The following is a 12,336-nucleotide window of genomic DNA, read 5'->3' as shown; positions in this document are numbered from 1 at the left end:
GAGATTTGTGTACCGTGAAGTTGAGCGGTTTGCATGCCATCTCGGGAACTAAAACATCCAACCACTCGGTGTCACATTTGAAATATGACATAAGAAATGCAATCAGGATGTACTGCAGTGCTCCTGCGCTATTTTTAAAATGTATCATGTACACATATATAAATAATTTCCTTAAGTAGATTTTTTATCTCTTCACAGCTCCCATAGAACCATTACTATGCAAGTTTGCAGATGGCGGTCAGAAAAAGCGGCAAAATCAAAACAAGTACGTGCAGAATGGCCGAGCATGGCACCGAGAGGGAGAGGTGAGACTTGTAAGTCCTTCCATGAACTTGAAATAAGCTTGTGAAATTAATGTTGTCATCGAGATTCATAAATTAGAGATTGTTACATGTGTGTATATAATTCACAGAAGATATCAGTTAAAAAATAAAACTGACCACTTAGGAAAGATACTTTCTGGAGTCATGTTTCAATCAACACTGACATTGCCAATAAAAATAGAACATGCTGGATAAACTTAGCAAATCAGACAGTACCTGTGGAAAGAGAAACAATTATCATTTCAGATCTAAAACCATTCATCAGAACTGAGAGGGAAAATTTAACCGATATGCAGACGATTTAAGTACCATTAGATTAGAAACATGATAGTGTTGAGGCCGAGGGCAAAGGACGAACTGGTGTTCAGCTCTCACTTACTTGCCTCAGCCCTGAACTGGCACTGCACCTGTGGCCTGCAGCCAGTGGGTTCCTGGGCCGGCTGCTGCCCTGAACTGGCTCCATGGCTGTGGCTATGGACTCACTTTCCGGGACTCTGCGGTTCATGTTCTGTTTAGTATTTGTTTACATTTTTTTACTGTCTGCACAATTTCTTCTTTCTTGCACATTGGATGCTTGACTGTCTCTATGGTGTGGGTTTTTTTTTGGTGAATTTTATTGTTCTGCTTTGTTTTCTGGCTGCCTGCAATAAAATGAACCTCAATGTTGTGCATGGTATACATGCTTTAATAATAAATGTACTTTGAACTTTAACATTTTTAATTGCTTCACAAGCCTATCAACTTAAAGATAATAGTCAACAGTTTCTACTTTTAAAGTCAGTAGCTAAGTAATAGAGCAGTGTTTTTCTTATCCACAACAGAAAAATGTACTGACATGAATCAGATGAATTGAAATAATGTACAAGAATTATTTTTATCCAATTTATAGGAATAATCATTTTATAAATGTAGACTAAGCTGCTTAACTAATTTGTTTACTAACTGACTTAATTACTAATTCACTTTAATTCCAATTCCCATTCTGATATGTTGCCTCTTGTGCCAAAATGAAGCCGCCCTTAGGGTGGAGGAGCAACATTGTATGTTCTGTCTAGGTAGCCTCCAACCTCACACCATTTCTCCATCTGGTAAAATAAATTGCCCACCCCCTCCCCTCTTCTTCTATTCCCCACTCAGACCTCTTCCCTCTTCTCACCTATCTAGCACCCCCCCACTGGGTCCACCCCACTGCCTGTCCCTTTCTCCTAAGGTCTACTCTCCTTTCCTATCAGATTCCTTCCTCTTCCCCCCTTGACCTTTTCCACCCGCCTGGCTTCACCTATCACCTTCTAGCTAGCCTCCTTCCCCTCCCCCACTTCTTCATTTAGGCATCTTCCCTTTCCTTTCCAGTCCTGAAGAAGGGTCCTGGCCTGAAACATCGACTGTCTATACATTTCCATAAATGCTGCTTGACTTGCTGAGTTCCTCCAGCATTTTGTGTGTGTTGCTTTGTTTAGTGTTTGAATGCAATAACGAAATTGACAATAGTTGCCTTAAAGCACTAGAAACAGCTAACTTTTGTCATATCAGATTATTACAGGCATATTGAAAATATTATTTAAGGTGAGACCAATTAAATTTTTCAGGCGGGCATGACTCTTGCGTATGATCCTGCTGCCATGCAAAACGGGTAAGTATCAAAATCACTTTTCTGTTTCTCCTTTCAAACAATATATTAATAAGTTTTTGATGGGTATACAATTTGTTTTCCACAAGTTCTATTATTCGTTTGTGTTTTGCTCCATGTTGCCTGGTACAGCTGATCTTGGCAGTCTGTCTCTTTTCAGATTTTATTCTGCACCATATAGTATTGCAGCAAACAGAATGATTGCACAGACATCTCTTGCACCATATATTGCATCTCCTGTTTCGACATATCAGGTTGGTTTTCAGACTTACAAATCATTTTTTTTAAACAAACTGTGATTATGAATGTGTGTGACGTCAGTACGGGTTGGAAAGATTAAAATCTGCTTGAACTTTAATTAGATATCTTTGTGTTGTTTTCCTTCAGCTACTTCAGATAAGAAATATAAATGCAAATAGTTTTATTTGAGGGGCAACTTACCTACTGTCCATTTAAGGCAGTGATGAAGTCCCTCTATGTCTGACGGTGTTCGTGGCTTCTTTCATTGTGTCAGTAGCTTCCTCTCAGTTTTCACTACTGTCAGTCACACAAGTCCTAGGTGGAGACTCAGGAATACCGTCACACTCAGATGTAGAAGGACTCTTCATTGCTGTTTCTGTAACAATTTTGTTTGACCAGTCAGGGTGGTTAGCCCTGAACGGAAACCCCGAACCTGGAGAACCGATGGACCACTCTTAGTCTGACCTCTACCCTTTGACCTGTTTGGCATGGGTGACCCTACCAAGAAGCAAAGTATACATCCCTGACTCCAGCCAATATAGCTCACCGGGTCTTTGAGGGGCTACTTTAGACTTGTATTTTATTTTTTTTAAAGGTTCATTGATATTCTAATATGTTGTGAGCCATGCAGATCAGGAGATGATGTCTGTAGCGTGAATACAGATTGCAATAAAAGTAATGCAATTTGCTCCCCAAATCCCAGTCAGGCATGTGCTTTGTTTTTATCCCCATTAATGATGTATTCTCATACCATATGACAATTCTATCAAGGACTGAATACTGTGTTTGCCTTTTGCCATAATGTAATTCGATCTCTCCACATTTCATTGCAGGTGCAGAATGCATCATGGATGCCTCACCAACCTTATCTAATGCAGCATGCTGTAAGTTTGGTCTCAGAGTTTCATTTTTATCTTACAATGAAGAATATTCTAATTAGACCGATATATCATTTCTAATGTTCTTGTGCATGAACAAGTTCCATGTAGAAACAATTTCTAAACACCTACAGGAGTGTTACCATTCTACTTTGCCGGTCTGCCCTGATGGGAAGGGGAGAGGCTTCTTCGTGTGGGCAATATCTAAGTGGAATTCTTGGCCCTTGCTTATGGTTGGAGAACTCCACCGTCCCATTGATCGATGGGATCGTATTGTGGTGACTTTGTACAACTGATGAGTGCAATTCATGTTTGCTATCACAAGCTCTTTTAAATAAAATATACATTGGGCCAAATGGTGCAAAACAACCTGTACTTCCCATCTACCTCCCATGAGATTACTACAATTCCACTTGACTTTATACAACTGATTGGCATCCCTCAAGCCACATGACTGTACATTGAGGCATCCTATGAATAGTGACTGGACGTTGTATGGGTATGGCATGTCCATCAAGGGGTAGCTCCTCTGGTGAAGGAGTTTGTCATGCCCATTCAGGGGCAGCTCACTCACCTTTGATCCCCACCAGACGCCCTGCTCTTGCTTGTGGCTCCAAGTAGCTTTTTGCATGCAACAGCAGCCACACCCCGGTACACCGCTTCAACAAGCAGGGTAGACCAGGTGAGGGTAGCTGGCGGACTCATCCCCCCCCCCGCCCCCCGGTGAGATAGGGATATGCCTGTCCTAGCATGCGAGATCTGCTCTGGTGAACGGGGCAGATGAGATCTACAGTGAGATCCAACGGCCAGGAAGGTGGCTCTGCCACGCTCCATGCAGAGCGAAGGGCGTGACAAGGCACAGAAGATGTAATTAGACCTTTCCGAATCCTTCTTATTAACTTAAAATATATGAATAGAGGAGCGGAGTTGACGACATGATTGAACGTGTTCGATTTAAGATAATGGTCTAGCCTTGTTTTGTTTGCTTTTTTGGGTTTAGTATTTAGTTCTTTTTTTTTGTTTCTTTTTGGGGTTTTTCTTTGTATTTTTTCTTCTTTTTATTTTTTTTTCTCTATGAAATATTACATCATGAGTTTGGAAGTCTATTATACCTGTATTATCTGAAATCTTTTCTGTATATGCTTACTAACAATAAGATTATTCCAATCTCTCTGTATCAACATTGTTATGTTGTTTATAACTTTGGAAAATTAATAAAAAGATTTAAAAAGAAAGACAAGGCACAGAAGATGTCATGGTCATCCGCTGAAATCAAGAAGACCCCAGTTTGTGACGCTTGTTCGTAGCACTGGTTCCAGGTTTCTGAGGTCAAGGGAGTGGATCTGCTTCAGTACAAGAGCTTATCCACCTTAAAATCTCTCCCGCACATGTTTCCTGTCGTCATCGGGCGTGACAGACAAACATCACAGACTTTGAGCAGTGTGCAAACTAAGGCCCCAGCCACAGGCTTTTAAAGAGGCCTTTTCTGCGTGGTCTCCCAATGTCTCTGATGAGTCCAGAGGAGGTTCACGAGGATGATTCTAGGACTGAAGGGGTTAACATGTGAGGAGTGTTTGGCAGCTTTGGGCCTGTACTCACTGGAATTTAGAAAATTGTGAGGAGATCTCATCAGGACCTACCAAATATTGAAAGGACTAGGTAAATTGGATGTGGGGAGGATGTTTTCTATGGTAGGGGTGTCCAGGACTAGAGAGCAGAGCCTCAAAATTGAGGGGCAACTCTTTACAACAGAGGTAATGAGAGGTGTTTTTAGCCAGAGAGCAGTGAATCTGTGAATGGTCTGCCACAGACATCTGTGGAGGCCTGTACTGTCTGTGTATATTTAAAGCAAAAATTGATAGTTTCCTGATTGGTCAGGGCATCAAAGGATATGGTGTGAAGGTGGGTGTTTGGTGTTGAGTGGGATCTGGGATCAGCCATGATGGAATGGTGGAGCAGGCTCAATGGGCTGAATGGCCTCATTCTGCTCCTATGTCATTTACATTTAAAAAATGGAAATACATCAAAATTATTCATTTAGAAGTTTAAGATAAAGTAATTTGAATATGTTTTAAACTGATTAAATCATTAACTAACTGAAATAGAGGAAGAACACTTGGTTTCCCATACCATTTTAATGATGGTCTGTGACTCTTGAAATTAAGAGGCTGAGCTAGTATCGACCAATGGCAGCATCAACTGCGTGCAACTCTTAAAAGCAGTGTCAAGCATTTTGCTGAGGGGTGGAGAGGGAGATTATATTCACTGGTATTTCTGCTCCGGCTCATTTTGTACTCCACACTATAATGTGGTAGCACAGGGGTGCCAATGTAGCATAGTGGTTAGCACAACACTTCACAGTACCAGTGACCTGAGTTCAATTCTTGCCACTGCCTGTAAGGAGTTTGTACGTTCTGTCCGTGACCGCATGCGTTTCCTCCCGGTGCTCTGGTTTTCTCTCACAGTCCAAAGACTTATAGGTTAATTGTTGTTGTAAATTGTTCTATGAGTAGGCCAATATTAAATCGGGGGGGGGGGGTTTGGGTGGCACAGCTTGAAGGTCTGGAAGGGCCTATTCCATGCTGTTTCTCTTCACAGCCACTGGCTTGTCATCAGTGCGATCTCATTATTGTTAGTAACTGAAAGCTGAGAACTTAAAGGTTGTTTATACAGTGTAGTTCTCCCTTGAGTTGACCTTGTGATATAAACGTCTCCTTCCACCTTCATCATGGAAGATGCTGTCTATTAAATCTGCACACTCTAATTCAAATTATGGTGCAGGAAGCTTAATTGACCAAGAGACTATAAAACCATAAGATATAGGAGCAGAATTAGGCCATTTGGCCCATCGAGTCTGCTCTGCTATTTCATCATGAGAGGGATCCATTTCCATCTCAGCCCTCATTGCCTGCCTTCTCCCCGTATCCCTTCATGCCCTGAATCAGTCAACCTCTGCCTTAAATATACCCAGTGATTTGGCCTCCACAGCCACCTGTGGCAATGCATTCCACAAATTCCCCACTCTCTGGCTAAAGAAATTCCTCCTCATCTCCGTTCTAAATATGGACATTCCTGTATTCTGAGGCTGTGTGACTTTCCTGTATTCTGAGGCTGTGCGACTTCCCCACCACAGGAAACATCCTCTCCACTTCCATTCTATCAGGGCCCTTCAACATACAAAAGCTTGATTAATTGATTAAAAGAGCTTTCAACATTGATAGCTCGATGGACTGATTAATAAAGAATTCCAATATTGTTTAATATAGGAATTCTTAATGAATCAGACTTATACAAAAGACTATTTCAACAGCACCTTTCAAACCCACAACCTCTTGCAGCTGGTCACAGTTATTCCCAGCCTGTGATCTATGGACCCCTTACTTAATGGTATTGGTCCATAGCATAAAAAAGGTTGGGAACCCCTGAGCTTGAAGGACAAGAAGAGAAACAACAAACCCATAGGAATAATTCCACCTGGAAGCTGCCCTCCAAGCGATACTTCATGACTTGGAAATGTATAGCTATTCCTTCACTGTTGCTTGGTCACAAACCTGGAACACTGTCTCTAACAACATGTTAGGTACCCCACACCCAAGGATTCCAACAAGGCAGCTCACCACCACCTTCTGAAGGGCAACTAGTAATTCTGCCTCAGCCTTCAAACTCCACGTCCCTTGAACGAGTTAATAATAATGCAGAATACCGTCTTCAATAGGTTGATTTAGTTTTTTTTATCAAGTGGAGTGGATGTTAACTACTCTCGTAGTGCATGATACTTTTATGACTCTTTCGTATCCACCAATTTTGATTCAGTTTGTGCATTAAATATCTGTGCTTGAAAGAAGTTAAAGGAAATGTTCACCACCTACTTGTTTCATTTGCAGCCGAAACCTTTCATTTCTGATCTTTGTTTAAGTAATAGTGAGTGAATCTCATTGAAACCTATGGAATGTCGAAAGGCCTTGATAGAATGGAAGTGGAAAGAATGTTTTCTATGGTGGGGGAGTCTAAGACCAGAGGACACAGCCTCAGAATAGAGGGATGTCCATTTTGAACAGAGATGAGGAGGAATTTCTTTAGCCAGAAAGTGGTGAATGTGGAATATTTTGCCACAGCAGCTGTGGAGGCCAAATCGTCGGCATATTTAAGGCAGAGGTTGATAGATTCTTGATTGTTCAGGGCATGAAGGGATACGGGGAGAAGGCAGGAGATTGGGGCTGAGAGGGAAAATGGATCAGCCATGATGAAATGGCGGATCAGGCTCAGTGGGCTAAGTGGCCTAGTCTGCTCCTATATCTTATGGTCTTAGATTTACTGCCATCACTAGATGGTGTCCTTGTTGACACATAAGTTTTTTTGGTTATGTGTATTCAATTCCAGGTAGCAGTCACCGATGACAGAACAAATAAAAATTTAATACCTCATTACAAGGCCCAAAAATGAACTATTTGCACAGACTTTCCACTGACATCTCAGTGCTCAAGTTGAACTTTCAGAGCCATTAACTCTGCTAGTGAACAGAAGAATACAGCGCATGAGTATTTGAGAATACATTGAGTATTTGTTTGGTCACTACTATCATACTTTTATATTTATGAAAACCCTTATGCCTCAATTAATAGATTTCTCCTTTCATTTAGGGAGCAGTGATGTCTCCATCCATCGATCATCCTATGCCAATGCAGCCTACATCAATGATGGGCCCACTCACACAGCAAATGAGTCATCTTTCAATAAATAACACAGGAACGGTATGTGGTGTTCCAGACAGTGTCATTAATATCCTTGATGGAAGTTCACCTTATAAACTAAGGACAGTATTGGATGAAATGAAGAGATTTGTAAGGTTGCCAAAAGATTAAGAAATTAACAGAGAAAAAGCAAAACATGAGTAAACCCGGCAAGACCTTACAAGTACCAACACCTACCTTTCCATTTCTCTCTTTCACATCTTTAGAAGTTCTGACAATTATTTCATATCTCTTGCACTTTCACTCTCATATTCTAAGGCTGCAGGTTTGTCTTGGCAGATAGGTAACACAAGGCGTGGAAAGTTGACACCTTTTTCATTCCCGAAATATTCTTTTCAGTACAGAGAAAAATTAGGCAATGTACAAAATGCTCTGCTGATGTTTGAGCTGAATTTATAACATCTAATATTTACAAGGATAACTCCTCTCACAGATAAGTTCCTTCATCTAATTCTATTGTTTCCATTGTAAATGCTGTACTGTAAGTCATTTATTGTTACTCCATTTTTGGTATAAATGTCCTCTTCATTTTATTTCTAATCCTAATACAGTCATTACCTTCTTTAACTTGAAATCTAAGTCCTTTTTCACTTTCATACTTGGTATAGTTATGCTTTTCAAGATCTTCCTGATGGACCATCTACTGCCTCTGGGTTATGGTTGTATTGAATATTTTAATGTACAAAGCCAGTATACAGTATCTATTTTTAAATGTGAAGATATTTTAGGAGCTGTGACCTTAGATTGTTCTACAAGCAAAATAACGTTTCCTGTTTTCAAATATTGAGATTTTTATGTGTTAAATTATCTTAGCATCCCTGTCTGTTTTATGTATCGTAATAAAGTGAAAGCTAGTGTCTGACATACAAGTACAACTATTGGTACAATTCTATGGCCAAGGCAATAGAATCAGTAAGATGATGGACACCAGAGACTGTTAATACAGTATAGATATTTTGTTTTTGTTTAAGTACATGCCTACTGCTGCAGCTATTCAAGGAACGTATATTCCCCAGTACACACACATGCCAACAGCTACTGTTCCGATTGAGGTGAGTATATGTACACATCGTATAGCCATCAACTATAACCTGATATGTTGTTTACTTTCAACTGCACAAAGTGAAATTTTACAAAGGAAATAATAAAAGTTCTTCTGTGGAAATATGTACATAATTACTTTAATTATGTTTACATTGCATATGCTTAATAAAGTATTCTTACTGTATGTTGTGGCTTAACCGATGACGATATCAGAAATATTCAATATGCATGGAAAAGGGACATTTAAGAAGTATGACTTATAGAATGCCTTCTCTTTCTGCCACAACTGCTCATGCAATAAAATGATTATGCCTGTGAAATGAAGTTCATGAGTTATTGGCAATCAATTACTTCTCCCTATAGATATTTATTTGTGAGAAGCTGCAGGTGACCATGAGAACATTTGAGTTCACAATAGTTTGCTGCTTTTGATTTCAGCATTAATCATTGAATTTCTTTTGTTGCTACAGGAACCCAGTTGTCAGCAGCAGCAAGTTAGTGTGGATTCATCATCTGAACACTCTCCCTATTCTTATCAGCAAAGCAAGTAATCCTCAGGTAGCCATCAATTATAGCATGTGTTAATATGTTTTTTCCCCATACATGAATGATTCTCTTGGGTCAAATTGATAAGAATGGCAGCAACCAGCTTTCTATTAAACCACAGCACAATTTAAAGGCAAGATCATTATAAATAGAATTTATTTCAAAATTATCATTTCAAAATAAAAGTCACTTCAAAATATCTCTATTTTCTAGAATGATTTAGTAAAGGTAACAGCCCAATAAAGCAGAATTTTGTTTTCACACATTTACAAAGCTCTCGCTCTGAATTTGTGTACTCTAAATCATTGACAAATAGATTTGGCAGGCTGAACCAGTAACATTACTCAGCCGTCACCAATACTTGGCCTGTCCTTGAATGCCATTTCAAGTGCTCTTCTAGATGTTTATTAAACGTAACGACTGAACGCACTTCCATCACCTATTTAGTGTCGTCCTGATTGCAGCCACCCTTTGTGCAAAACAATTCTACTTCAGGTTCACGCTATACCCCTTCCCCCTCATCTTAAGCGAAGTCCTCGAGTTTTTAACATCAATATTATCTGGAAAAGTTTCCTAATATCTTCCCGGTGTATGCCCCTGATAATTTAGCCTATTAAAATTACTTTCAATCTCCTCCAGACCAAAAAAAATCAAACTTATCTTATCCAGTCTCTCATAAGTGAAATGCCCCATTTCCAGCAGCACCCTGGTGAATCTCCTCTCCACCCTCTCCAGTGCAATCACATCCATCCTATAATGTGGACTCCAGACTTGCTCACTGTATTACCACTGCAGCCTAACCAATGTTGTACAAATCTCTTCAAGCTCTTATAATCTTTTCCCTGGCTGATATTTGTATTTAAATAATCAGGATAAAGGTTTTTCCCTTTTGCTTATTTTTTTCCCCTTGAGGCCTGAGTGTCATTGATAAAGTTCAAAACTTGTGTCTTCTTTATGTACTCATTCACAAACACAATAAGTAGATCCTATTCTAATAATAGGTGCATCAGGAGCAAAATTGTCAGAAATCACGTGACATTATAGTCTCGTGACTATAGTCAGGGGGACAGATAGGCGATTCTGTGGACGTGAAGAAGAAACGTGGATGGTAGTTTGCCTCCCAGGTGCCAGGGTCCACATTTCTGAATATTCTGAGGTGAGAGGGTGAGCAGCCAGAAGTCGTGGTACATATTGGTACCAACGACATAAGTAGAAAAAGGGATGAGGTCCTGAAAAAGGAATACAGGGAGTTAAGAAGGAAGCTGAGAAGCAGGACCTCAAGGGTAGTAATCTCAGGATTGCTGCCTGTGCCACGTGACAGTGAGGATAGAAATGAAATGAGGTGGCAGTTCAATGTGTGGCTGAAGAATTAGAGCTGGGGCAGGGATTCAGAATTCTGGATCATTGGGACCTCTTCTGGGGCAGGTAGGATCTGTATAAAAGGAACAGGTTGCACTTGAATCTGAAGGGGACCAATATTCTTGCAGGCAGGTTTACTAGAGCTATTGGGAGTGATTTAAACTAATATGGCAGGGTGATGGAAACCAGTATGATAGAACTGAGGATGAGCCAGCAGGTTTACATGTAGATGATGGATGTAACCACTGGCGGCACCAGAGATTTTTTCTTGCTGGCGCTACAGTGGGGCTGAATTATTCAGTGATGATGCTGAGGGATGTACTGTATGGTAATATGTATTAGCAAGGCCAGACGCATGGCGTTCCAAAGTCAGTTTCAAGCATTATGTGCCTACTATAAATGCCTCTGTTGATTCACAAGCAACAGCAATTGATAGATCTAATATAGAAGTGAACTGTGACAGTGTCAACAGCATTGGAGACAACCCAGGCTACACAGAGCACAAACAAACAAACCAACAGAGCATCCGACCCACAGCGCACAAATTGAATCACGCACCAATCCCGCAATCAGCATCAAATGTGTGCTTTTCTTTTTTTTTAATTTTATTTTATTTGGATAAGGTATTCACAAGTAATACACAAACTTTTTTTTACATATATAACCTTTTCCATTTTTTATGTGAGTAAATCTATATTAATTTGTACATTCACAAGTGCACATTGAGATAATATAGAAAATAATTAGGCACTCAAATAGATGTTTATGTGCAATTGTAATTCCACTCTATTAAACTAAATAATGATGATAGTTGTTATAAAAAATATTAATAATAGTGGATGAATACTAATTTCCATCTATCTCTTCTGGTCCATTTCTTTCTGGTCCAAAATTTCCCCCAGATCTTTTCTTTACTTGTGTTAATTCCACATTTTCCGAAAAAAAGAACAGTAAACATTCAAGCCGAGGGTGCTTACATTAACACTATTACTATGTTAGTGAGACAAACAGTATAAACCATTAGGAGAGTCATCTAAAGTCTGCTCGCTCTGGGGTTATAAATTCAATCCATTTATTCCAAATTTGATAAAATTTTTCCTTTTGAATTCTCAGAGAGTAGGTCATCTTTTCCATTTTAAAGATTTCCAAAATTATTTCATGCCAATCTTCTAAGGTAGGTGATGTTGGATTTATCCACTTTCTGGTGATTGATTTCTTACTTGCCGCTAAAAGGGCCCGCAGCAGCTTTATCTCTTCCTTCTGTTTCAAAAACAATACATGCCCCAAGTAGAGAGTCTCAAAGTTCAGAGGTATCTGAGTCTTAAATACCTTAACTAATGTTCTGTGAATACCTTCCGAATATAAACTTAATTTAGGGCAATTCCAAAAAATATGGAAATGCTTTGCCTCCTTGGAGCCACACCTTCTCCAACACGCCAAGTTTGTGTCTTTATATTTTTCCTGGTATGGGGTCTTGAAGTATCTTATAATATTTTTCCAACTATGTTCTCTCCAAATCGAAGAGTTAGTCGAAGACCACTGGAAGCTGCATAATTTCCCCCAAGCCT

At 39.7% G+C, this 12,336-nt stretch overlaps 1 protein-coding gene across 4 annotated transcripts in view; it reads left to right on the top strand.

Annotated features, from left to right (window-relative positions):
* Positions 1–12,336, top strand: part of LOC134348631 (RNA-binding motif, single-stranded-interacting protein 1-like) — a 214,486-nt gene that overhangs the window by 191,229 nt on the left and 10,921 nt on the right. For 3 of the 4 annotated variants that reach the window (XM_063052317.1, XM_063052320.1, XM_063052319.1), the window contains exons 7-13: positions 199–314; positions 1,910–1,953; positions 2,111–2,204; positions 3,024–3,074; positions 7,709–7,819; positions 8,791–8,871; positions 9,334–9,421. In XM_063052317.1, coding sequence (XP_062908387.1) covers positions 199–314; positions 1,910–1,953; positions 2,111–2,204; positions 3,024–3,074; positions 7,709–7,819; positions 8,791–8,871; positions 9,334–9,414 — 578 coding nt within the window. In that variant the 3' untranslated portion in view covers positions 9,415–9,421. The remainder of the gene's footprint in view (positions 1–198; positions 315–1,909; positions 1,954–2,110; positions 2,205–3,023; positions 3,075–7,708; positions 7,820–8,790; positions 8,872–9,333; positions 9,422–12,336) is intronic. The other variant, XM_063052318.1, reaches the window with a different exon arrangement.

Source organism: Mobula hypostoma, chromosome 6, assembly GCF_963921235.1.
Source record: "Mobula hypostoma chromosome 6, sMobHyp1.1, whole genome shotgun sequence".
Taxonomy (NCBI): Eukaryota; Metazoa; Chordata; class Chondrichthyes; order Myliobatiformes; family Myliobatidae; genus Mobula; species Mobula hypostoma.
The sequence above is the reverse complement of the archived record's forward strand: the minus strand, read 5'-3'. Positions and strand labels throughout refer to the sequence as shown.